The following is a 26,303-nucleotide window of genomic DNA, read 5'->3' on the forward strand; positions in this document are numbered from 1 at the left end:
AATTATTATGAAACACGAAGGCATTAGAACCAATGCACTCTGTAAAGAATATGGCATGACATCTTCGACTGCCTCTACAATCAGCTGTTTGAAATGTAAACAAAGCTGCCGGGAATACGACATACACACCTCAAAATAAGTTAAAATACTGTACAGTATTATATTGTTTTTTATATATTATTGTACAGTATACTGTACAGTACAGTACTGTGTTTAGTTTATATTTAATGTTTTGTTAATTCTATTACTGCTATACAGTACTTTGTATGAATATTTTTTCTGTGAGTTGGAACCAATTACCCAATATCCCATTGACATAAATGATATATTCAGTTAAAAAAAAATTTCGGTTAACAACCGACTCTGTGGAATCAATTGTGTTCTTTAATCGAGGGACCACGTATACTGGTCTACAGTCATATGTCCCTCAATATCCGTCAGTTCACCTACACCTCCCCACCACATCCATCCATTCTTGGAGGTTTTCATACGGCCGCTTGTCAATGTCTCATGGATGTTTCTTCGAGCATATCTTGTATTATGTATTCGCCAACACTGTTGACCGACTGCTGCGACAGATGTGAAACATTTTTCATCGGTGAAAATGACAGACCTCCAAAAATCAATCCCTTCATCCGCATACATCTCTGCAAACCTTTTAAGTACTTCTCTGTGTGCCGCTATTAAGGTTTCCTTAATTTCTGGGATAAAACACTGTCAGCTAGTCACCCGTATTCGTCTCCTGGTAGTTATCGGGTGACAGTGAACCCCTGTTCTTGTTATGAGCTCGGCAGATGAGAGTGGTGTTCTCTCTGCTTCCCTTCGTATCTGTTGATCCTCCTCAGGCGTGGTGACTCTTGTCCCTCCTGGTGAGCACGTGACCCTCCTCTTGATGTCGCCTCACCCAAAGCCTAACAGTATCTCTGGAGATACCGAGAAGGCAACTAATCTCCTGTATCCCCTTCCCTGCCTCGTGATATGCAACAATCCTGGTGCGACGTGTTATCACCTCAGGCCGATTAGCCCTCGTCCGTGGTGGCCTCATGTGACCTTGTTGCTAAACCTCCATAACTGTAATAATAAAACGATAAAGTCATTAGTGTATCAGATATCTAATAACAATTGGACATTCATTAATAAATATTCAAAATATTATAGGGTATGGAGTAAATATCAAAATGTGAATGAAGGATGACACTGTATTGAATATCATTGTATATGGAAACCCATTTCCTGTTTTTTACAGCATTGTAGGGTTTGGCAGCTTCTTAATTATCACAGTTAGTCTGTAGATGTTGTAATGGTTGGAGTATTGGATTAGTAGATGGAGAGGTTAGTGAGAGAGGTGATACCTGGTATTTAAAATTCATCCAACACAGGACACAGTCCATGTAGCCAGAAATGGCCCACCTGGTGGGTAGGAGGGGGTTTGTTCCCAATGATTGGGCTTAGAGTTGGTCATGATCATCGTAGTGACATCTAAACTTCAGGGTTTTGGTCATGAAAGGAAACAAGACTTTTTGCAACCAATACATGGCTTTAATAGGTGTTCAAGAAGCAGACAGACTTTTAATAATGGTAAACAATTACATTGTTCTTAACTAGACAGCAGTGGAGACTGCAAACCTCCGATATGGGGAAAAGCAGCAGGTCTTGGCAGATATAAACAATTAAAAATCTTACACAACGTGATAACATTATCAGTGGAAAAGGTCACATGATGTTAATAACGTGTCCAGTCTGTGATAGTGTTACCACATGTTACATACCCACAAAGCGTTATTAGCAGGGCCATTGGTGGGTAACTGTCTCATAATTCTTCGACTAATAACAATTGTCGCTACGGTTAAAATGCTGTATTTATTAATTCAAATCATTAGGCATTATGCTTGTAAATATACTTTGCTAGCAACAGTGGACCTTTAATTTGCATCCCGTAGGTTTCCTCACATTCCTACGTAGTCTGTCACGTGTTATAAGTACAAGATTTTATGAGAGTTTTCTATTTTGTCATGTCTCAGGAATACACCCCCACTTTATGAATGGTATTTATGAAACACCCTGTATATTTAGGAAATCCGTTATACACACCAGAGTCACCGCTTGAGATGATAAAGGAAGGGATGGGAGGATGGTTAGCAGTCCTGTTGAGCTTGCAGGTGGACAGAAATCAAAGCACACACGGTGAAGCTGAAAGAAAAGATCGAAAATGTGGCATTAATAAAGAACAAATACAGTATGAGGTTATATAAAACAATAATGTCCAAATATATCCACCTGTGTATATCTAATATATAGAGATTGGATTATATACGGTATATTTAGCACATGTCAAGCAATACAACAAAGAAAACATATGACTTACTCTTTAAGCAACTGTGTCCACACTAATGGCAGGCCTTCTCCTTCACAAGTCTTCAGATCAGTCATTGCTGTGTGATTCGTTCACCTGTATGGCGGTGTTTCGGATCTTAATTTCTGAACTACAGTGTGTGAGACTTTTCCTTCAAGTCCAATGTTTATGACAATATTTTGAAGGGTATAAATTGCAATATACTAATACATATTGTTATCTATGCATCCATACTATGACTGCTTACCATTATACATAGCAAGATGAGTATAACATGATAGACTGATAATTTGGTGATCATTTTGAATATAAACATCATATATTTTGCATTAAACATACAATTTTTAGATAAAAATTTTTCTCTAGGTAACTATGTTATCTTTTGTGCAAAATATATGACATTTATATTCAAAATATTCCTGGTCTTACAAGGAATCCAGCAATGTCAATTGTATTATCCTAACTTTAGTTTGAGGTATTATTTATTAAAATTTAGTGGTTATCCCACACATCTCCTTGGGACGGTTGGTGGGGGGTGGGGGGGAGGGAGGGACCGACCGACCATCTGTTACCCGGTGAAGAATTATTTTTTTTTATTAACTGAAGATATTTGTTTTAGCTCATAAAATTCATACAAATTACCCGGTCAGAATATAATTTACATTGCTGGAATTCTTATAATTTGGTGATCATTTTGAATATAAACATCATATATTTTGCATTAAACATACAATTTTTAGATAAAAATTTTTCTCTAGGTAACTATGTTATCTTTTGTGCAAAATATATGACATTTATATTCAAAATATTCCTGGTCTTACAAGGAATCCAGCAATGTCAATTATATTATCCTAACTTTAATCTGAGGTATTATTTAATACTAAATGTTAAAAACTCTGGAAGGGAGGATTGGTGGGGGGTGGGGGGGAGGGTTGGGACTGACCGCGCGGTTGGAAGAGGGGGGGAGGCAAGGTGGGGTACTTTGATTGACAGATAGTGTCGTGAAGATTATTTTTTTTTTTATTAACTGAAGATATTTGTTTTAGCTCATAAAATTCATACAAATTACCCGGTCAGAATATAATTTACATTGCTGGAATTCTTATAATTTGGTGATCATTTTGAAGAATTCCAGCAATGTAAATTATATTCTGGCCGGGTAATTTGTATGAATTTTATGAGCTAAAACAGGCAGTCAGGCAGGGTGGCGGGTGGGGCAAATCTAAAAATAGCGTCTCGAGCCGGACACTCACCGCGTATATGTGGACAAAATCCGTGTTAAGTGAAAGTTCAGCTCTGGCGAGGCACCGCGTATATGATAAAACGCGTTAAGTGAAACCGCGTTAGGCGGGGTAATACTGTATATATATATGTATATATATATGTATATATATATGTATATATATATGTGTGTGTGTATATATATATAATATATATATATATATATATATATATATATATATATATATATATATATATATATATATATATATATATATATATATATATATATATATATATAAAATATATATATATATATATATATATATATATATATATATATATATATAAATATATATATATATATATATATATATATATATATATATATATATATATATATATATATATATATATATATATATATATATATATATATATACAGTTAACCCTCACTTTACGCGGTTAATGTAACCCGGAGGGTACCTCGGAAAGCGAGAAACGCGTAAAGTGAATAACATAACATATGGGATTAATTGAAATGGAGTCCAGGCCGATCCCCAAACTCCACTTTTGACGACACATAACTATGTTGTAGTAAAAATAACATCTTAATTTTATGATGGTACATGCACACAATTAATACTTAAGAGAAATAGAGAAATACAGTCGCCAAGTTAATGTCCATTCAAATAATGGACATGACTCCCTCCCCCTCTTCTCACACTACACTCCTGGCTCTTCCCTCTCTGAGAAATTTTTGGGGGAAAACCAGGTATAGTAATAAATAATACCTCAAACTAAAGTTAGGATAATATAATTGACATTGCTGGATTCCTTGTAAGACCAGGAATATTTTGAATATAAATGTCATATATTTTTCACAAAAGATAACATACTTACTCAGATTAAACATTTTATCTAAAAATTTTATGTCTAATGCAAAATATATGATGTTTATATTCAAAATGATCACCAAATTGTAAGAATTCCAGCAATGTAAATTATATTCTGGCCGGGTAATTTGTATGATTTTTATGAGCTAAAATAAAAATCTTCAGTTAATAAAAAAAAAATTTTTTCACACGGTAACAGATGGTCGGTCGCCGGTCCCTCCCTCCCTCCCTCCCTCCCCCCCCTCCCCCCCACCCCCCACCAATGTCCCTACTAGATAAATGTGTGGGAATACCAGACTGTTTACCTTTTTAGTAATAAATAATAAATCAGACTAAAGTTAGGATAATATAATTGACATTGTTGGATTCCTTGTAAGACCAGGAATATTTTGAATATAAATATCATATATTTTGCACAAAAGGTAACATATTTACTCAAGAGTAAACATTATATCTAAAATTTGTATGTCTAATGCAAAATCTATGATGTTTATATTCAAAATGATCATCAAATTGTAAGAATTCCAGCAATGTAAATTATATTCTGGCCGTATAATTTGTATGAATTTTATGAGCTAAATTAAAAAAAAATTATACTTCACCGTGTAAAGGGGTAAACCCACCGCGGAATGTGAGCATCCTGGGTTCTGGCAGGGCACCGCGTAAACGTGGAAACGCGGAATGTGGGACCGCGTAAAGTGAGGGTTGACTGTATATATATATATATATACTTACATATATATACATATATATATATACATATATATACATATATATATACATATATATACATATATATATATATACATATATATATATATAAGGTCAAGGACATACTGATAATAAATATTTGTTTATATGCGAGTTAGCATGTTAAATGGGGGGGGGGCTGCTTTGGTATGGTAAGCATTACTGAGGCTGTGTAGAGTACACAAACTTGTATAATTTTTGCTATGGTAATATATTGACCATCCGTGGTTTGGAAAATTGTATGGTCCGGCTCTGGTCAGGTCTCAATGATGCTGGATTGGTGAGGCTCGTCCTGTATCAGTTTTGTAGTGAGAGATAAGTGGCTGCTAATGTCTTATTTTGTTTGATATTTTTTATATTTTATAGCAGAGAAAATGGCCATTGTGCATTAAAGTGAGGAGAGTCTTTTAAGGGTGGGAAAAAATCTCTAACCATGTCTATGATATCTTTTCAGGTGCAATATTCATGATGTTAAAGATGTACCGCAGTTGTACAGTGACCTCATGGATCTGATCGTAAAGTTTGCCAATCATGGAGTTATACATGGTGACTTCAATGAATTTAACGTGATGCTTGATGATGCTGATAAGCCAGTGGTCATCGACTTTCCTCAGATGGTATCAACAACTCATGAGAATGCCAAGATGTAAGTAAAATATAAATGTTGTGTTGAATATGGAGTTTCTCTGAAGTAAGTAAAAGGTGCTGGGAAATGTTTATATTCTTATCTATGGATTACGTATTGTATACCTAATTCCTTTTTAGGACAATACAGTACATGGAATTCTGACTTTATGAATTTGTCTTTTAACACTATACAGTATAGTACAGTACAGTGGACGCATTGACTCGTCAATTGTTTTCCATCCATTTCCACACAATTTATGCGGCGGGTTGTTTATTTTTTTAGATTTTTTCTGTCAACATGTTGCGTCGGATAGATATACTGTAGTCAATGCCTCAAAATATTCCATAGTTACCCGAGAAAATTCACTAACATTGAAAGGGGTGTGTTTTCTCTGGTGGTGGGGTGGGTATACGGTGCTTTACTATGTACAGTGGGGTCTCATATTACACAGGTCTCGCATGTGCTGTTATAGCTTATGCAGTTGGTTGAAGTGTGATCATAGTTATAGTTTATGCAGACAGCCATAGGTAGTGAGGGTAGTAGTATAGCATTAATTTAGTTCTCTTTTGCTTATTTAGCCCCAAGTTTAGCGATATTATAATTTTTGTTATTGGACATTATGAGTGTGTACCATAAGTAATACATGTATCCAGTACGACCCCAGATACGTTCTTGAATAATAGAGTGCTATCCAAAACAGTGCTCTAAGGAGGTCATTATACCACTGCATATACTATATGGAGATGTGTTTCAGATGTTGTTATTTTTTACCTATGACATATAATGTAAGTCCTCGTATAACGTCGGCCCACTTAATGTTGTTTCGGTACAACGTTGCTAATCTTTAGATACCAAAAATTCGTTTAACGACCCGATGACTCAGTACAACGTCGTTTTGCGTTGTATCGGACTACTTTTTACGGCTCATCACCCTCTCTTGCATGGCCGCGCTACGCTCTCTCAGCAGCCGCAGAGTCTCATTGACTTGTCACCCTCCTCTCCCGCCCTCCTTTGCTCCCACCATACTCCTCCCCTCCCGCGATCCGCTTCACTATCCACCACACACTCGCTCTACCACCTCCACCCATCTGGGAGTACCAATACAAACTTAGTAGTTGTATATGTATGCACTATTTTCTAGAGAAATGGCAATGATTTTCTGTATATGTAATGTATTTCATGGGGCAAAGGGAGGCTCAGGAACGTAACTCCCGCATTTATCTATTTCTTATGGGGAAAATTCATCCGCTTAACGTTGTTTCATGTAACGTCGCGTTTTTAGGAACGTAACCCCAACGTTAAGCGAGGACTTACTAAATACAGATTATTACAGTAACACATCTTTACTAATTAAGGAATGAAAAATATACAATATTTTATCATGAATGACAGTCGTTTGATGAATGAGTGTGAGATGCAGTGCATAGGTGGGTAGGTGGTTGGGAGGGAGAGAGGCAATGGGAGGGAGAGAGGGAGGCAGTGGATATCGTATGGCTCTACTTTGGTTGATGCTAATCCATGTCTGCATCATTGAAATTATGATTTAGGTGGTGATAATAGAAGTATTAGTGACAATAATAGAGGTAGTGGTGGCGGTGGTGAGGAGGTGATATGTCTATCAGTTTCTTTGGCAACACTGCAGTACTGCCAGATGCTTTAGAACAGCTGATATTTACCCACAAAAATGAGTGGGAGTACAATATAAATGAGCAACATTGTAACCCTTCAATATTACATTACATAGCATTTTAAAATATGGAGAGAGAAAGCAGAAAGATGGGGGTGATTAGAGGGATGGAGTGGAAAGGAGTGTTGGCAAGTATTCCTTAAGAGCTGATCTTTAACTCGCCACCATGCAGTCACGAACTTGTGCACCAGTTACCCACACAAATTTATGTCATACAATAAGACCCTCACTCTGGATGCTTGCAGTCTTAATTCCCGTGTTGGAGTGTGTGTGATTGATGTTGGAGTGTGTGTGATTGGTGTTGGAGTGTGTGTTGTGGTTGATGTTGGGTACATGTTTGTATGGTTGACTATTTAAGAACAACTGTGTTGTGGTTGGTGTTGGAGTATGTTGTGGTTGGTGTTGGAGTGTGTGATTGGTGTTGGAGTGTGTTGTGGTTGATGTTGGGTGTGTTATTTGTGGTTGATGTTTAGGTGTGTGTGATTGATGTTGGAGTGTGTGTGATTGGTGTTGGAGTGTGTGTTGTGGTTGATGTTGGAGTGTGTGTGATTGGTGTTGGAGTGTGTGTTGTGGTTGATGTTGGAGTGTGTGTTGTGGTTGATGTTGGAGTGTGTGTGTGGTTGGTGTTGGAGTGTGTGTTGTGGTTGATGTTGGAGTGTGTGTTGTGGTTGATGTTGGAGTGTGTGTTGTGGTTGATGTTGGAGTGTGTGTGGTTGGTGTTGGAGTGTGTGTGGTTGGTGTTGGAGCGTGTGTTGTGGTTGATGTTGGAGTGTGTGTTGTGGTTGATGTTGGAGGTGTGTTGTGGTTGATGTTGGAGGTGTGGTTGGTGTTGGAGTGTGTGTTGTGGTTGATGTTGGGTGTGTGTTGTGGTTGATGTTGGAGTGTGTGTGGTTGGTGTTGGGAGTGTGTGTTGTGGTTGATGTTGGAGTGTGTGTGTTGTGGTTGATGTTGAGGTGTGTTGTGGTTGATGTTGGAGTGTGTGTGTGGTTGGTGTTGGAGTGTGTGTTGTGGTTGATGTTGGAGTGTGTGTGGTTGGTGTTGGAGTGTGTGTTGTGGTTGATGTTGAGTGTGTGTTGTGGTTGATGTTGGAGTGTGTGTGGTTGGTGTTGGAGTGTGTGTGGTTGGTGTTGGTTGCGTTGTGGTTGGTGTTGGAGCGCAGTGTTGTGGTTGATGTTGGAGTGTGTGTTGTGGTTGATGTTGGAGTGTGTGTTGTGGTTGATGTTGGAGTGTGTGTTGTGGTTGATGTTGGAGTGTGTGTTGTGGTTGATGTTGGAGTGTGTGTTGTGGTTGATGTTGGAGTGTGTGTGGTTGGTGTTGGAGGTGTGTTGTGGTTGATGTTGGAGTGTGTGTTGTGGTTGATGTTGGAGTGTGTGTTGTGGTTGATGTTGGAGTGTGTGTGGTTGGTGTTGGAGTGTGTGTTGTGGTTGATGTTGGAGTGTGTGTTGTGGTTGATGTTGGAGTGTGTGTGTGGTTGGTGTGGGGTGTGTGTTGTGGTGATGTTGGAGTGTGTGTTGTGGTTGATGTTGGAGTGTGTGTGGTTGGTGTTGGAGTGTGTGTGGTTGGTGTTGGAGTGTGTGTGGTTGGTGTTGGAGTGTGTGTTGTGGTTGATGTTGGAGGTGTGTTGTGGTTGGTGTTGAGTGTGTTGTGGTTGGTGTTGGAGTGTGTGTGATTGGTGTTGAGTAGGTTGTGGTTGATGTTGGAGTGTGTGTTGTGGTTGATGTTGGAGTGTGTGTTGTGGTTGGTGTTGAGTGTGTGTGATTGGTGTTGGAGTGTGTGTTGTGGTTGATGTTGAGTGTGTGTTGTGGTTGATGTTGGAGTGTGTGGTGTGATTGGTGTTGGAGGTGTGTTGTGGTTGATGTTGGAGTGTGTGTTGTGGTTGATGTTGGAGTGTGGATTGGTGTTGAGTGTGTGTTGTGGTTGATGTTGGAGTGTGTGTGATTGGTGTTGAGTGTGTGTTGTGGTTGATGTTGAGTGTGTGTTGTGGTTGATGTTGGAGTGTGTGTTGTGGTTGGTGTTGGAGTGTGTGTTGTGGTTGATGTTGGAGGTGTGTTGTGGTGATGTTGGAGTGTGTGTTGTGGTTGGTGTTGGAGTGTGTGTTGTGGTTGGTGTTGAGTGTGTGTTGTGGTTGATGTTGGAGTGTGTGTTGTGGTTGATGTTGGAGTGTGTTGTGGTTGATGTTGAGTGTGTTGTGGTTGATGTTGGAGTGTGTGTTGTGTGGTTGATGTTGGAGTGTGTGTGGTTGGTGTTGAGTGTGTGTGATTCTGGTGTGTGTGTGTGTGTGTGTGATTCTGTGTGTGATTTGTGTGTGTGTGTGTGTGTGTGTGTGTGTGTGTGTGTGTGTGAGAGATTTGTGTGTGTGTGTGTGATTTGTGTGTGTGTGTGTGATTTGTGTGTGTGTGTGCGTGCGTGCGCTGCTTGCTCCCTCCTCCCTCACGCTCTCAGCTGCCGCCGCTGGCTAGCCCTCGTGGTGAACAGGGAAGCAACTTGTATAAATCTTCCCTTGCCAGTACACAACCTCTTCACCATCAAGACTCCTGCTGTGCCACCTTGTGGCAACACACGGTAACTGGGTGCCTCGTGGGCCCAGGCTAGACCAGCAGGGGATCTCGGAGTAGCAGTGGGCCCCAGAGGGACGGTGCATAGGCCCACTGGCATGTGGACATGTTCTGGCGCCTACCAGCCATTGTCCTGCTGCCTTGCGGATTAACCTTGGCAGGCATAAGGCTATGGGAGTAAACCCCAAACGAAAAATCTGTGGTGGAGTCCCGCATCAGGCAGACATGCTTAAAGAGCTCCAACAAGCCCCCAACGGTGGTATAGGCGGAAGAGGTGACCACCGTGGAACCCATCGATTACACTGGCAGGCGAAGGCAATGCCTGATGGACAGGTTACAAAGGCGAAACCCAACAAACTGGGCTATTGGCAGTCCATTGCAACTCTCCCTCACCCCAGTCGTTGCAACACTTGCACCACTGGATCAGGAAAAGGGAGAGTCAAGATGTGTGGTTGCAGCCTGCGCTCCTGCCTCACCACATAAATCAACTCACGCTCAGCCATCATCCAGTTCATTATACCTCTTATCATCATCAAAACCCCTATACCCCCTTAAAGTTCTATGGTGACGGGGACAGGCAGAGATGACTGCCGGGAGTCTCTAGTCAAATCTCTGCACATGGACGGCACAAATAAGATGGTTGTTTATGCACTGGGATCTTGGCAGCAGTGCAATCCAGTCCTGTCTGTGCGACTGAGCATCCCTTTCGAGGAGCCCCTCTGCTCACATCACATGGGGAGGGGGCTAGAAGAGGTGCCTTAAACATAGCCTACCTAAAAACCCAACCTGACTGGGCAACCTCACCCAATAAGGTCATCCTCATTCTGTCGAAAACAGTCAAAATCACAGACCCAAACAAAGAAAAACCATACATGGTCGCTGTATGGAATATCAGGACCCTGCTGGATTCTAGCACAAATGAGTGTCCAGAAAGAAGAACTGCTCTTGTGGCAAAAGAGCTGGCTAGGTATAGCATTGACATAGCAGCTATTAGTGAGTCCCGGCTCCCAGTTGAGGGCCAGCTCACAGAACGGGGGTCTGGCAATACCTTCTTCTGGAAGGGTAAGCCTGCTGCAGAGAGAAACCGCATTTATGGAGTTGGCTTTGCCATCCGGCAATGCATCCTACACAGGCTAACTGAAATGCCTATTGGGATCAATGAGCCCCTCATGACGCTTCGATTCCCAATGAATCACTCGCATCATGCCTTTTTCACCAGTGCATATGCCCCAACACTGGATGCAGAGAATGACATGAAGAAGGATTTTTACGCCAACCTTAACATTAACCTCTATCCCTAGAGAAGACAAGGTTGTGCTCCTTGGCAACTTCAATGCCAGAGTTGGTAGAGATGCTAGCATTTGGCAGGGAACCATAGAGAGAAATGGACTAGGCAAGTGTAATGCCAACGGCCTACACCTCCTCAGCAAGTGTGCTGCGCACAGCCTCACTATCACCAATACCTTGTTTAGGCTGGCCGACAAGTTCAAGGGTTTGTGGCAACACCCACGATTGAAACACTGGCATCTCATTGACTACATCATTGTCAGAGAAAGAGATTGCCGAGATGTCCTCAGATGTGGCTCAGACCACAGTGACACTGATCATTGACTTTTCAGAGCCAAGCTCTCATTTCATGTTGCCCCAAAACGGGAAAGGCAACAAGCCTCCAGAAGAGGTTTTAATACTAAGCGTCTTGTGGACCCAGCAGTGGCACATGCTTTCAGAGAGCAGCTCGAACATGGGCTTTTAAACAAATCAACAGCAAACAATGCAAATCCCAGAGCCGAATGGGATACTCTCAACACTGTTGTGACAAAAACCTGCAGAGAAACCTTCGGCCAGATCACAAGAATACACCAGGACTGATTCGATGAAAATGACCTGGCAATCAAAGTACAGTAAAGCCACGAATAACGATTGCAATGTGTCCTCCAATATTTTAGTGTAAATTAAATCATCGAATCATAAATCATTAATTACCATTAAAATAAAGCAATAATAATGAGATGTGTTCCCAAATGTGACCTTTTCATAACTATTATGTGGCTTTTTATCCTCTTTCCCCCTAAAACAATACAATTAATGAAAAATGCAAACTATATTCTTTAAATAATGTTTATGAATGCACCTTATACAATATAAATCAATAATAATATCACATGAGGAGATGGGATGCCATTGTTGTTGTCGTGTTTTCACCCATAATATCAGTTATCCATTTGAAACAAGAAAATAAGGCCCAATTTGTTGCTATAGTAAAATTAATGTAAAAAAAATATGTATGTTTTAATTAATGTTATTTAATGTATAACCAGAGATTGATAGTGGAACAGCAATATATACTTGCGCCCTCAAGGAAACCGCATTTTTTATCTTATTAAGAATATTTACAAAGGATTCATTATTGTTTATTACTGATTATGTATTTGATTGAATTAATGTTTATACAGTTCCTCCCCGACTTACGACGGGGTTAGGGACCCAAATCCAAGTTGTAAGTCGAAATGGTCGTAAGTCGAAAATGCTTAAATAATACAGTCATACGCCGGTTAACGTCCTAGATACGTTCTTGGAAACGTGATGTTAACCGAAATGGACGTTGTCCGAAATTACAGAAACCTATGGGATTTATTCTAATTGGTTCCAGGCCCCCAAGACCCAACCCCAAGTTTCCCATTTTACGACCATTTATACCCACTAAATATATATATAATGTTATGGTAAATATCATAAACACACATAGGCATGGCTAGGTTTATTTCAAAGTGATGAAAAGGATACGATCAATACTGTACAGTGAATAGTCCACAAAACATGTAGCTATGTCTCTCTTTATTTGAGTGCCCCGTCATAGGAGTCCGTTTTCTCCCACTTCAGGACGCCTGAGTCGTCCGTTTTCTCTTAATCTTAGAGTGCACCAGAGACTTTGTTATTCCTTAGTAATGTCAGAATTTTATATTGCAACTGGGGTTGCAATTGTTGAGGCAACTTAGATATGTCTGATTACAGTTGGAATATTCAAGATCCATTGTGAGTGATGTTTAAAGCTTCAACTGTCTTTATGGTTGGTAAAACTTGTCAAGTCTGTCAGTCTGAGTGTCATGTGTGAGTCCTTGTGTTTGTACAACCGCTTTCATTTAGACCCACTAAATATATATATAATGTTATGGTAAATATCATAAACACACATAGGCATGGCTAGGTTTATTACAAAGTGCTGAAAAGGGTACGCTTAATACTGTAGTCCACAAAACATGTAGCTATGCTATTTTTATTTGGTCCCCCGTCATACGAGTCCGTTTTCTCTCACATCAGGACGCCTGGGTCCTCCGTTTTCTCTCTTAATCTTAGAGTGCACCAGAAACTTTACTATTTGTAGTAATGCCACAGAATTTGAAATTGCAACCCCAATTGTAACTGGTGTTGCAATTGTTCAGGCAACTAGATATGTCTGATTACAGCAAATGTGTTATTGTCAATTTGTAGGTGAAAGAATTTATCCTCAATAGGTGTAGGTTAACATTTCACCTGTAGGCAAATGCTTAAAAAAGCCTAAGTAAGGAAGCATATTCCTTTAACTCATAATATCTGACCAGTATGGGGAGGATCATCATGTCTCCGTCAGGGGGTTGTGGAGTGGTGGTCCAGCAGGCGTCACTTTTTTGGGGGGGGGCGGGGGCACGGACGTATATATATAATATATATATATATATATATATAATATATATATATATATATATATATATATATATATATATATATATATATATATATATATATATATATATATATATATATATATATATATATATACAGTAACCCCTCCGTTAACAAACTCAATCCGTTCCAGAAGGTCGTTCGTTAACCGAAAAGTTCGTTAACCGAAAAGTTCGTTAACCGAAACCATTGTTTCAATGGGTTTTTGGGTAATTGGTTCCAGCTCACCGAAAATTTCCTAACTTCAACAAAAATGGTAGAAAAATTTACTTACTTTGAGGTGTGTATGTAGAAGGCTCCTGGATGATGATGATGATGTGCATTTGAAGTGGGAGGTGGAGGAGGAGAAGGGAGAAGAGAAGGAAGTGGAGGTGGAGGAGAAGCATTTTACTGCTTCTTGGAAGGTGAGTCACCTTCCATGAAAATGTCAGGAACCTCTGGACTGACAGATTCTCCACCATGAACATCCTCTCTCCTTCTTGAAGTGGAAGGCTGAGGGCTAGCATCATCCTCTCTCCTTGAAGTGGAAGGCTGAGGGCTAGCATCTTGTTCCCTCTGCCTTTTACTGAAGAAAGTGTCAATTGTGGTCTGTGGGGCATCTGTCCTCCTCACCATTAACTTATGTTTAAAGAAGGAGACCACCGAGTCCTCAACATGACACAAAGCTAGTTCAGTTTTTTCCACTTCTGGGTGCTTTGAAGCCAGTTCCCTGAACTTCTCCCAGTGGTAAATCACATCTTTCAACTGTGTAGCTGACATATGGTCATCACTTTCAATTTCCTCCTCACCACTGTCAGCCTCTACCCGTAACATCTCATCCAGTTCCTTCAAGTCATTAGGAGTAAGTTCCTCCTCATGAGACATCACAAGCTCTTCCACATCCTTCTCCTCCACTTCAAGACCCAATGACTGACCAATGGACACAATCTCCTGGTCCAACTCTGTGTCATCCTCAAATCCCTCAAAATCATGGACTACTGATGGCCACAGTGCTTTCCATGAAGAATTGAGGGTGCTATTGGAGACTTCTTGCCATGATGACACAATCAATTTTACAGCCTCCAGGACGTTGAATTGTGTCTTCCAGAACTGTTTCAGTGTTAGTTCAGGATCAATGGAAGTTGCCTGATGACACCTCCTAAACATTTTCTTCATGTACAACTTCTTGAAGTTGCTTATCACATTCTGGTCCATTGGCTGTATGAGTGATGTAGTGTTTGGAGGCAAAAACAACACTTTCACAAAGTCAAATTTATACTCCAAATTTCTGGCAAGGTCAGGGTCATGACCAGGAGCATTATCCATGAGGAGAAGAGCCTTTACAGGAAGTTTATTGGTGGTTAGGTAGCTCTTGACAGAGGGGCAAAACACATCAATAGCCCATTCATTAAAGAACTGTCTTGTCACCCATGCCTTACGGTTGGACTTCCAATAAACTCCAAGCATTGTTCTTACCACTTTCTGTTGCTTGAACACCCTGGGGTTTTCAGAGTGGTAGACAAGCATAGGCTTCAGTCGGAAATCCCCTGAAGCATTGGCACCAAGCAATAGAGTGAGACGGTCTTTCATGGGTTTATGCCCAGGTAAAGAGGCTTCAACCTTGGTGATGAATGTTCTTTTGGGCATCTTTTTCCAGAACAGCCCAGTTTCGTCAACATTGAAAACTTGCTGTGGAAGATAATTTTCTTCTTCCATCAGTTTTTTAAATTCAATTAAAAACTTTGCTGCCCCTTCTTTATCAGCACTAGCAGCTTCACCATGCCTAACAACACTTAAAATGTCACTTCTTTTCTTAAATTTTTTGAACCAGCCTTTGCTAGCCCGAAAATCTTCAAATTCTGTTCCTGAAGAACTAGGTTGATCTGTCTTTAAATGTTCATAAATCTCCCTGGCTCTTTCACAAATGAAATCACCAGAAACTGAATCACCTTTCATCTGTTTTTCCCTAATCCAGATGATAAGTAACCTCTCAGTTTCTACGATTAGGGATCTACTTTTAAACACTCTTGTAGATTTGTCTCTCACGTTCACTTCCTTAAATTTGTCTTTTTGTGCAAGAATTGTCGACACAGTTGATGCCGACATGCCATATTCTTTGCATAGCGCATTTGATTTAATACCTTGTTCGTGTTTTTTTATTATTTCCTGCTTCATTTGGATTGAAATCACTTTTCTTGATCTCTTAGGCCCCATGCTGGATTCAAACAATGGCAACACGTATTTTTCAAAGTTAAACTAGCTGTAAATAAAGAATATTTTCTTTAAAATAACACTGCACTGCACTATATATTGTCAATATGTAAAATAATTTTCAAAATGACCAATAATTTGCTTGGAAACACAGAAAAAAAGCGTTTAGTTGAAGAGAGTCTCAAGCAAGATGTTACCTCCAATGAAAACAGAGAGAGACTGACGCCTGTTTGCTGTGTTAAGAGGCTGGATGCCGCGCATTAAACTAGTCACTTTACCTTCAATTATGTTCAATAATTGTTAAAATGACTAAAAAAGTTAATATTAAACTTTTAAAATAATTGAATAGTATAAACTTCTTGATATTTACAAAAATAGTAAGGAATTTAAGCCCTAGAACCGATTAATGTATTGGCGGACTGATACTAAAGCTGGTTGCCCGGTCAGTGCAAGCGAAAACATGTTGAGGTCGGTTCGTAAGAAGTTCGTTAAGCGAAATTTTTTTCCTTAAACGAATTGAAGATCCTTATGGAAGGCAGTTCGTTAATCGAAATTACGTTAACCGAGGTGTTCGTTAAACGAGGGGTCACTGTATATATATATATATATATGTATGTATGTATGTATGTATGTATGTGTGTGTGTATGTATGTATGTATGTATGTATGTATATATATATATATATATATAATATATATATGTATATATATATATATATATATATATATATATATATATATATATATATATATATATATATATATATATAATATATATATATATATGTATATATATATATATATATATATATACATATATACATATACATATATATATATATATATATATATATATATATATATATATATATATATATATATATATATATATATATATATATATATATATATATATATATATATATATATATATATATATATATATATATATACATACATATATATATATATATACATATACATATACATATATATACATATACATATATATACATATACATATATATACATATACCGGTACATATACTCAGCACCTCAACCCGCCAGGATTCAAACCCACGGCCCTTAGGGCAATTATTTCTTTTCCCAATATGTATTGTGTGCATCTAGCGGAGTAAAAATAAATGAAGTTACATATATCAACCCAAAAATACTAGTTGGAAAACAACTATAACACCTCACAGCTTGGCACAGCAGACGCCGTGGACTGGGTCCATTTTAGCAGCCGGGGAGTAAACACAACATACGGACTGAGAGAGAGAGAGAGACCAGATAGGAATTTGCCACATCCAGATGTCTGTCTGGTCCAACCAAAATCCGGATCTGAGAGGTCCGGAAGTGCAAGGGTTTACTGTACATTGTATTATTGTACAGGTCCACCACCGATTTTCTGTCAACCTTGGTTCCAAAGCCTTGCCGGTTTATCCATTTTGCCGGACCAACCGAGGTCAGGTATTAATAATTCAACACTACACCTCTGACCCAATAATTATACACCTCCTGTGTCTCTAAAGCACCATGGACTGCTAGAAACTTAAATTAACCCTTTCACCGCATGTCACACACTTGCCATTTTATTCAGCTTAGGGTAACCTCCTGCTGTGAAAGGGTTAAACAAATATTAAATGTAAATTAAATGTGAAAAACCCATAATTTTGAGCAACATTACTGTACACACGTTGTACTCAAATGTACTACATCAGACAAAAAATTGTATCTTGTGCAAACTATGTGATGCTTTTCTCAAATTAATCACTATCTTACAAGGAATCCAGCAATGTCATTTATATTTTGCTAAGTCTAGTCAGCTACATTTTATAAGATAAAAACTTTAATCCTAAAACTACCTTCACCCTGCCTGGGTGGGAAGTTAAGAGCCCTCTCATAATTTTGTCCAGACTGAAGGAGGTGCAGGACCATCAGATCCCAGATAATTGGTGGTGTACCTGTACTTAGAAGCTTATTTCTTTAATTAGGGGTATGTAGTATGTTATAACTAGCTCTCTTTGTTTCAGGTTTTGACATATATTATTTGCCTTTACAGGTATTTTGAGAGAGATGTTAAGTGTGTGCAGGAGTTCTTCAAGCGGAGGTTTGGCTATGAGAGCGAATTGTGTCCAGAGTTTGAACGAGATATTCAGTGAGTATATTGCAGTTTTCTTCCTTTGTACAGTCAACTCCTATTACCATGATAATGCATCCTGATGCAGTAATTACCACAATATGTCTGACTCCATAACTTCTGAACCCATATTGTATTGAAAAAAAAAAAAGGGTTGTTCTCTGAAACTGGGAAAATTTTGGTTGCTTTCCATAGATAATACCCCTATTCTATCTCCTAGTTAGTGTTGAGTGAATGAACCTATAGAACACCAGATGCACACTGCCTGCCCTATCTCAGTTAGCCAGTAGCTCATTAAAAATATATATGATGTAAACTGAGATCTTAGTGATCGTAATGTTTGATTGCATAAATAAGTTGTGAAAAAGATTCTTGAGTGTTGGTTGGACAAGTCAGATCAAGGAGCTCTGCTTGTACTCTGGGCTTATGCAAATAGGGCTTATTAAGGCCCTCATGATTCAGAATTGCTGATCACCACTCCAAGTACAGTAAAGTATCTGTCAGCTTATCATAAAATCAATATATCATAGACAGCATGCCTTAGGTTCTCAAAATGGCTACGAATCGCCAAATCCGCAAATAACATTTGTTGGGGGGGGGGGGTGTACATTTTTTACTTGTGTATAAAGAAATGTATATTCCCTTTGTGTTTTTCCTTAGAAGAATTATTTGGACGTAGTGTGCCACAAAATTATAAACTACTGAAACTTTTAGATCTCCATATTCTGAGCATTTTGAACCCCATTTTTGCCATTTGGAAATGGAAAATAGCGACAAAATTTAATTTAATTGATTTCACGTACTTTTCAGTCTTCATCTCTTTGAAGAGTTGTTATCTGCATGAAGCCAAGGTAATTATGAGTGTGCGCAATGTTGACTGACGTCATCCAGTCATGACCAATGATGTATCGATCTCATCACGTGATTTTTTTTCGGCCAATCACATTTGAATTTTTTCAAAGGGAGCAGCATGGGTACGGATTTGAATTTTACTCACCAGTCTGACAATGGCCGTGGTAGAGGTTGGGTGTGATTCGTGCTCCTACGATTATTTAAGTTTATTGCCAAGTTTTACGAGAAAGACAATCATGCTATCCAATTCCTACACCCCCCGTTAGGCTACATTTGATTAAGATAGGTTAGGTTAGTTTAAACTAGGCCTACCGCTGCTAGCTAGGGGGTAGGTAATGTTACATTAGGTTTTGTTACGTTAAGTTGTTAGGCTAGTATGTTAGGTTAGGTTAGATGACTCTTCGTGTTCTTCCCCACCCAAAAACCCCAATTTCCCAGGCTCTCCCCCATTATTAATGGAGGGTTGAGGTGGGGCAGAAACTGGCAATTTCCAACAAAAATGAGGGTCACATTTGCTTAAAACACACTAAATTAATACTTAAGAGAAATAGAGAAATACAGTCGCCAAGTTAATGTCCATTCAAATAATGGACTCGACTCCCTCCCCCTCTCACACTACACTGCCGGCTCTTCCCTCTCTGAGAAATTTTTGGGGGAAAACCACTAAATTTTAATAAATAATACCTCAAACTAAAGTTAGGATAATACAATTGACATTGCTGGATTCCTTGTAAGACCAGGAATATTTTGAATATAAATGTCATATATTTTGCACAAAAGATAACATAGTTACCCAGAGAAAAAATTTTATCTAAAATTTGTATGTCTAATGCAAAATATATGATGTTTATATTCAAAATGATCACCAAATTATAAGAATTCCAGCAATGTAAATTATATTCTGACCGGGTAATTTGTATGAATTTTATGAGCTAAAACAAATATCTTCAGTTAATAAAAAAAAAAATAATCTTCACGACACTATCTGTCAATCAAAGTACCCCACCTTGCCTCCCCCCTCTTCCAACCGCGCGGTCAGTCCCAACCCTCCCCCCCACCCCCCACCAATCCTCCCTTCAAGAGATGTGGGGTGAAAAAAATAAATTTTAACATTTTGTATTAAATAATACCTCAGATTAAAGTTAGGATAATATAGTTGACATTGCTGGATTCCTTGTAAGACCAGGAATATTTTGAATATAAATGTCATATATTTTGCACAAAAGATAACATATTTACTCAGAAAACATTTTATCTAAAATTTGTATGTCTAATGCAAAATATATGATGTTTATATTCAAAATGATCATCAAATTATAAGAATTCCAGCAATGTAAATTATATTCTGACCGGGTAATTTGTATGAATTTTATGAGCTAAAACAAATATCTTCAGTTAATAAAAATAAAAAATATTCTTCACAGGGTAACAGATGGTCGGTCGGTCCCTCCCTCCCCCCCCACCCCCCACCAACCGTCCCAAGGAGATGTGTGGGAAAACCAGAATACTTAACTTTTTTGTAATAAATAATACCTCAAACTAAAGTTAGGATAATATAATTGACATTGCTGGATTCCTTGTAAGACCAGGAATATTTTGAATATAAATGTCATATATTTTGCACAAAAGATAACATAGTTACTCAGAGAAAAATTTTTATCTAAAATTTGTATGTCTAATGCAAAATATATGATGTTTATATTCAAAATGATCACCAAATTATAAGAATTCCAGCAATGTAAATTATATTCTGGCCGGGTAATTTGTATGAATTTTATGAGCTAAAACAGGCAGGGTGGCGGGTGGGGCAAATCTAAAAATAGCGTCTCGAGCCGGACACTCACCGCGTATATGTGGAAAAAATCCGTGTTAAGTGAAAGTTGAGCTCTGGCGAGGCACCGCGTATATGATAAAACGCGTTAAGTGAAACCGCGTTAGGCGGGGTAATACTGTATTTATTTTATATATACAGTCGGCCCTTAACATACGCGGGGGTTACGTAACAGAGATACCCGTGGATGTTAAAAATCCGCGATATGTGCTGCCCCCATAAAAACCTGGTCCCCCCATGTCCTTATTAACCGTACAGTGGGGTATGCTATAACGAACGTAATTGGTTCCAGAACCTCGTTCGTTATAGCATTCGTTCATTATAGGATTAATCCGTTCCAGGCCCCCAAATACAACCACTTAACACTGAAAAAATTCTGTGGAAAATGTAAAAAATACGGTACTTTATCTTACCTTAGTGTTGTTCAGCATGCAGGACAGGAGGGGGAGGGGGTAGGAGGGGGGAGGAGAGAATTATTGAGAAGAGGTGGAAGGAGAGGAGTCATCCTTCCTAGCCCTCTTTGGTGACTGTCTCACAGGCACTTTGTCTGTAGGTTCTTTTGTTACCTTTGTAAAGAAGGAATCCACGGTTGGCTGCTTCAACCTTGATTTCTGGACCTTCCAAAAGTAGTTCATAACATTGTCATTGAACACACTGATGGCCTTTTGCACAGAACCAACATCAGGATGATAATCCTCAGCAAGCTTGGACAGTTTGCTCCAGCAAAAGAACGCATCCTTGAGATCTTTGGCTGGAATGATGCGGCTTTCCTCCTTGTCCTCCTCCTCCCTTGACTCCTCAGAAGTTAAGCTCCGCTTCAGTGTCTCGTTTTCCTCTTTGTGAAGCTCAAGCAGCTCCTCAGTGGACAATTCCTTACTGTGCTCTTCCACCAACTCCTCAAAATCATCATCATCCACTTCCAGGCCCATGGAATTGCCCAGAGACACAATTTCATGAACAACAGCCTCTTCTTCTAACTCTTCGAAGCCTTCAAAGTCTCTTTGAAGGACACATTCAGGCCACAATGGCCTCCAAACAGCACAAAGACACCTCACAGTAACCTCTTTCCAGGCTGAGGTAATTAAAAATACAGCATCTGCTATATTGAAGTGACTCTTCCAAAATTCCTTCAAGCTAACATCACTGGAAGAAGTGGACGCAAAACGTTTTCTAAACAGTGCCTTTGTGTACAACTTCTTAAAGTTAGAAATTACCTGTTGATCCATGGGCTGGATGAGAGGTGTTGTGTTGGGTGGCAAGAAGTGCACAGTGATGAAGTTCAACTCCTCTGGCAATTCAACCATCAAATTAGGAGGGTGGGCTGGTGCATTGTCCATCACCAACAAAGCTTTCAGTGGAAGATTATTCTCCCTGAGGTATTCCCGAACACTGGGTCCAAACACCTCAATCACCCACTCAGAGAATAAATTCCTGGTCACCCAAGCCTTTGGGTTTGACCGCCACATAACACCAAGGTTGGTCTTCCTAGTGTTTTTTAAAGCTCTGGGGTTTTCTGCATGGTACACAAGGAGTGGCTTTATTTTGCAGTCACCAGAAGCATTAGCACAAAGAAGGAGGGTAAGCCTGTCTTTCATTGGCTTATGGCCAGGGACAGAAGTTTCCTCCTTGGTAATGTATGTACGGCGAGGCATTTTTTTCCAAAAAAGTCCAGTTTCATCACAGTTGAATACCTGCTGAGAAACAAAGCCTCCCTCTTTAATAATATTCAAAAAATGTCATGGTGTTCCTTAGCTGCTTCCTTATCGGCACTAGCAGCATCACCATGTCTCACAACACTATGTATTTTATTTCTCCTTCTGAAGCCAGTAAACCACCCCTTGGTACCCATAAACACTGGCACATCACTATCACTTGCACTGAGAGTCTTGGCTTTAAGGTCCTCAAACAATTGTCTGGCCTTCTCACAAATTGTAGCTTCACTAATGCTATAACCTGCCATTTCTTTCTCCTTTATCCACACTAAGAGTAAATTTTCCATCTCCTCAATCACATTACACCTTGCTTTGCTAAGTCTAGAGATTCCCTTAGCCACTTGCACTGTTTTAAACTCCTCTTTATTCTTTAAAATCGTACATATAGTCGATTTAGCCATCCCATACTCATCACTAAGTTTCGCAATGCTTGTTCCATCCTCACGTTTCTTTATGATTTCTTTCGTAGTTTCAAGAGTTATGAGCTTTCTCACTCGCTTTGGACGTTTCATTGTCACAATTGTACACTTGTAAAACAAAATATTTATACAAATAACTCTATTTCCACATCAAAAGACGAAATTTCAACAATAACAGTGGTGCACTGGCTACACAATGAGACAAAGATGGCGCCTGACGCTCTTGTTGTGGGTCGCGGTACAACAATATTCATGCGCCAGGCGAAATAGTCCGGTATTCATCCGCGTTCGTTGTAGGAGTTGCGTTCGTTATAGCATTCTCAATTTTATAGGTAAAACCGTTCGTTATAGGAATATTCGTAGTAGGATCCGTTCGTTATAGCATACCCCACTGTATATACCTGTGTGTAGTTCAAGTTTTTAAGACCAAATTATTTGGCAAAAAATTGGGGGTCGACCTCTAAACGGGTAATAGTTTCGTTAGGTTGAAAAATAATTACCAGTAACTACCAGTAAACAATGGAAATGACACACCAACACACCACCAGCTGTGAGTGTTGGTACAGTTGCTAGGGCAGATCTCTTGCGTCATCATAGCAAGCCCAAAGTAGCCAAATGCATGGTATGGTATGCACAGGACGATGTAAAACATAAAGTATTCATTTTTTAAAGTTTATTTATAGATACTGTACATAAATTTTTGTTAATTACATTTGAAACATCAATCTTTGTTAATTAAATTTGAAACAAAAGAAAACTACGATACCGTATTTTCATTAAAATATTACATCACAAGTATATTTTACCTTATCTGTGACTGAATGAATATAGGTATTCTCAGAAATAAATATGGAAATATAATATTTTTGCTGGAATGACGTACATATTACAGTGGAAAGACGAAAACAATGACTTTCGCTTTCTTTTGTTATTCAAAAGATTTTACCGTAATCGCTTTTCGAATGGTTTTCAGTTAAAAAACTGTTGTACTCGTACTGTATTACAATAATATTCTATCCTATCATTAGCCTTATAATCCCACAACTGAAAACTATTCAAAAAGCGATTACGGTAACATCTTTTGAACGAAAGAAAGAGAAAGTCATTGCTTTCGTCACAATTTTATCCCACTTTCCACTGTAATACGTACATCATTTCAGCAAAAATATTACATTTCCATGTTCTCAGAAATAAATGGTAGTTTTGTTGAAAGGTAATGTACAATATTTAATGTTAAAATGGCATAACGCTCATAATTTTGATCCATACCATCAAACATTTGCATTCCTTTATTAATTGTAGCAAATGTCTCTCCATTTGTTTCACTGAAAACTTTTTGGGGGGTGCAGGCTCTTCTTCTACATTTTGTTTCTCTTCTTCCTCTGCAATTTTCTGTGCATCTAGTTCAATAAGATCCTCGTTACTGAGCTCTTCTGCTACACTTTCAACCAACTGTCCAACATCTTCATTATCAATTTCTAACTCCAGCTGTTTACCTAACTCCACTAACTTGTTACTATTATCTGAAATAACTTCATTTTCATTAAATCCTTTGAAACTGTTCACATATTTTTTCAGGATTTTCTTCCATATTCCATTCATGCAATGTTTTGTAACCTGATCCCATGCTGCACTAATGTTCTTTATACATGACAAAACGATGTACTCCTTCCAAAACTCTCTGAATGTTTTCTCACCTTCAGTAGCAGTAACAGCCTGAGCGAAGGTCGTGTGTAAATAATACGCTTTAAAGGCAGCAATAGCACCTTGATCCATGGGTTGGATGACAGAGGTAGTGTTAGGTGGAATGTACACTACCTTAACATCAAGGTGCATGTCGTCCAGGTGTGGTGGGTGTCCCGGAGCATTATCCAAAATCAGCAAAATCTTGAATGGAATCCCTTGTTGCAGACAATACTCCTTGGCTCGTGGAATGAAACAAGTCATACACCAATCCTCAAACAGTGCTAAGGTCATCTAGGCTTTCTTATTACTGTGATAAAACACTGGCGGTGTGTGCTTGCTGACATGTTTAAAAGCCCTGGGGTTCTCTGAATGATAGATCATGAAGGGCTTTAGCTTGAAACCAGCAACATTCCCCCCCAACAGAAGTGTAATTCTGTCCTTGAATGCCTTGAATCCGAGCATTGTTTTAGCCTCTTTGTGGATGTATGTCCGCTCAGGCATGCGCTTCCACAATAATCCAGTCTCATCCACATTGAATATTTGCTCAGGCAAATAATTCCCTTCCACAATCACATAATCTAACTCCTCCTTAAAAGCTTCGTCAGCACCAACATCGGCACTAGCTGCCTCTCCACTCGCCTTAACATTGTGTAGACTGTAGAGTATTTTAAATCTATCAAACCACCCATGACTTCCTGTAAAGGTTTGATCACATTCATCTCCTGCCTGCTCCTTTAGGCTTTGGAACAGGCTTCTTGCTTTAGCCTGTATGGTTAGAAGGCTTAAGGGTACACGCTTCTGTATCTGGTCTTCTATCCATATCACCAATAATTTTTCCATATCATGAATAGGACCTTGTCTTTTCTTCGAAATTATAGTTCCCTTTATAGGTGTTGTTCCTTTCACTACATCACGAATACGTTCCTTGTCCTTCAGAATAGTGGATATGGTCGAGTGCGAGAAACCTAGGTCGCGTGAGGTTGTTGCTACTGTTTTTCCATTCTCATGCTGCATTATCATCTTCATTTTCATCTCAAAAGTAATTGCCTGTCTCCTTTTCTTTGGAGCACCACCAGCACTCTCACTTTTACGCTTTCCAGTCATTATAGTCAATTAAATACGATAATAACGAAAGTTCACAGCGCGATCAGTATAGGATACGATAGCCAAACACCAACTAAGCACTCCACTGAGTGAGTTTACCCATGTGGCGACCCAGCCACGCCACGCTCTCGCCCGGGACGGAAACGTTACGGTATAAAAAATGCGCACGTCACATCAAAATATTTTTGGTCACGACTGCCGCGGTCGTATGTCCCGACCGTCGTAAGGTCAGAGCAGGTCGTAAGTACCGATGGATGTAAGTTGAAGCAGTCGTAAGTAGGGGAGCACCTGTATACAATACTTTACAGATACAGTATATGGAACATCACACTCATCGTGCTGTTTGCCCAGCATAAAGTTAATAAGATTACTTCTCTCTACAAATTTTGCATCAAGGAGTTCTTGAGTCCTAGTTGGTAACAGGTCATAGCTAGAGACATGAGCCCAGTTTATTATTAGCTCATTCGACTTTTGCAGAGGGTTTGGATGGGAGATGTGTCTACTGTTTTTACCTCTTTTTGTGTTTATATCAATCCAGGCTTTGCTGAGGAGAGTGC

General features: G+C 39.1%; 1 protein-coding gene and 1 long non-coding RNA gene across 5 annotated transcripts in view; one reads left to right on the forward strand and one right to left on the reverse strand.

Annotated features, from left to right (window-relative positions):
• The window catches only part of LOC121869645 (serine/threonine-protein kinase rio2-like), a 68,036-nt gene that overhangs the window by 35,912 nt on the left and 5,821 nt on the right, over positions 1-26,303 (forward strand). For all 4 annotated transcript variants that reach the window (XM_042371172.1, XM_042371189.1, XM_042371196.1 and 1 more), the window contains 2 exons: positions 5,675-5,866; positions 18,065-18,160. In XM_042371172.1, the coding sequence (XP_042227106.1) occupies positions 5,675-5,866; positions 18,065-18,160 (288 nt within the window). The remainder of the gene's footprint in view (positions 1-5,674; positions 5,867-18,064; positions 18,161-26,303) is intronic.
• LOC121869667 lies at positions 286-2,668 on the reverse strand. The gene is made up of 3 exons (XR_006089576.1): positions 2,366-2,668; positions 2,092-2,190; positions 286-1,071 (listed from the first exon to the last, which is right to left on the reverse strand). It is a non-coding gene; the product is annotated as an uncharacterized LOC121869667 (long non-coding RNA).

The sequence above is a fragment of the Homarus americanus genome, unplaced genomic scaffold (genome assembly GCF_018991925.1).
Source record: "Homarus americanus isolate GMGI-L3 unplaced genomic scaffold, GMGI_Hamer_2.0 scaffold32583, whole genome shotgun sequence".
Taxonomy (NCBI): Eukaryota; Metazoa; Arthropoda; class Malacostraca; order Decapoda; family Nephropidae; genus Homarus; species Homarus americanus.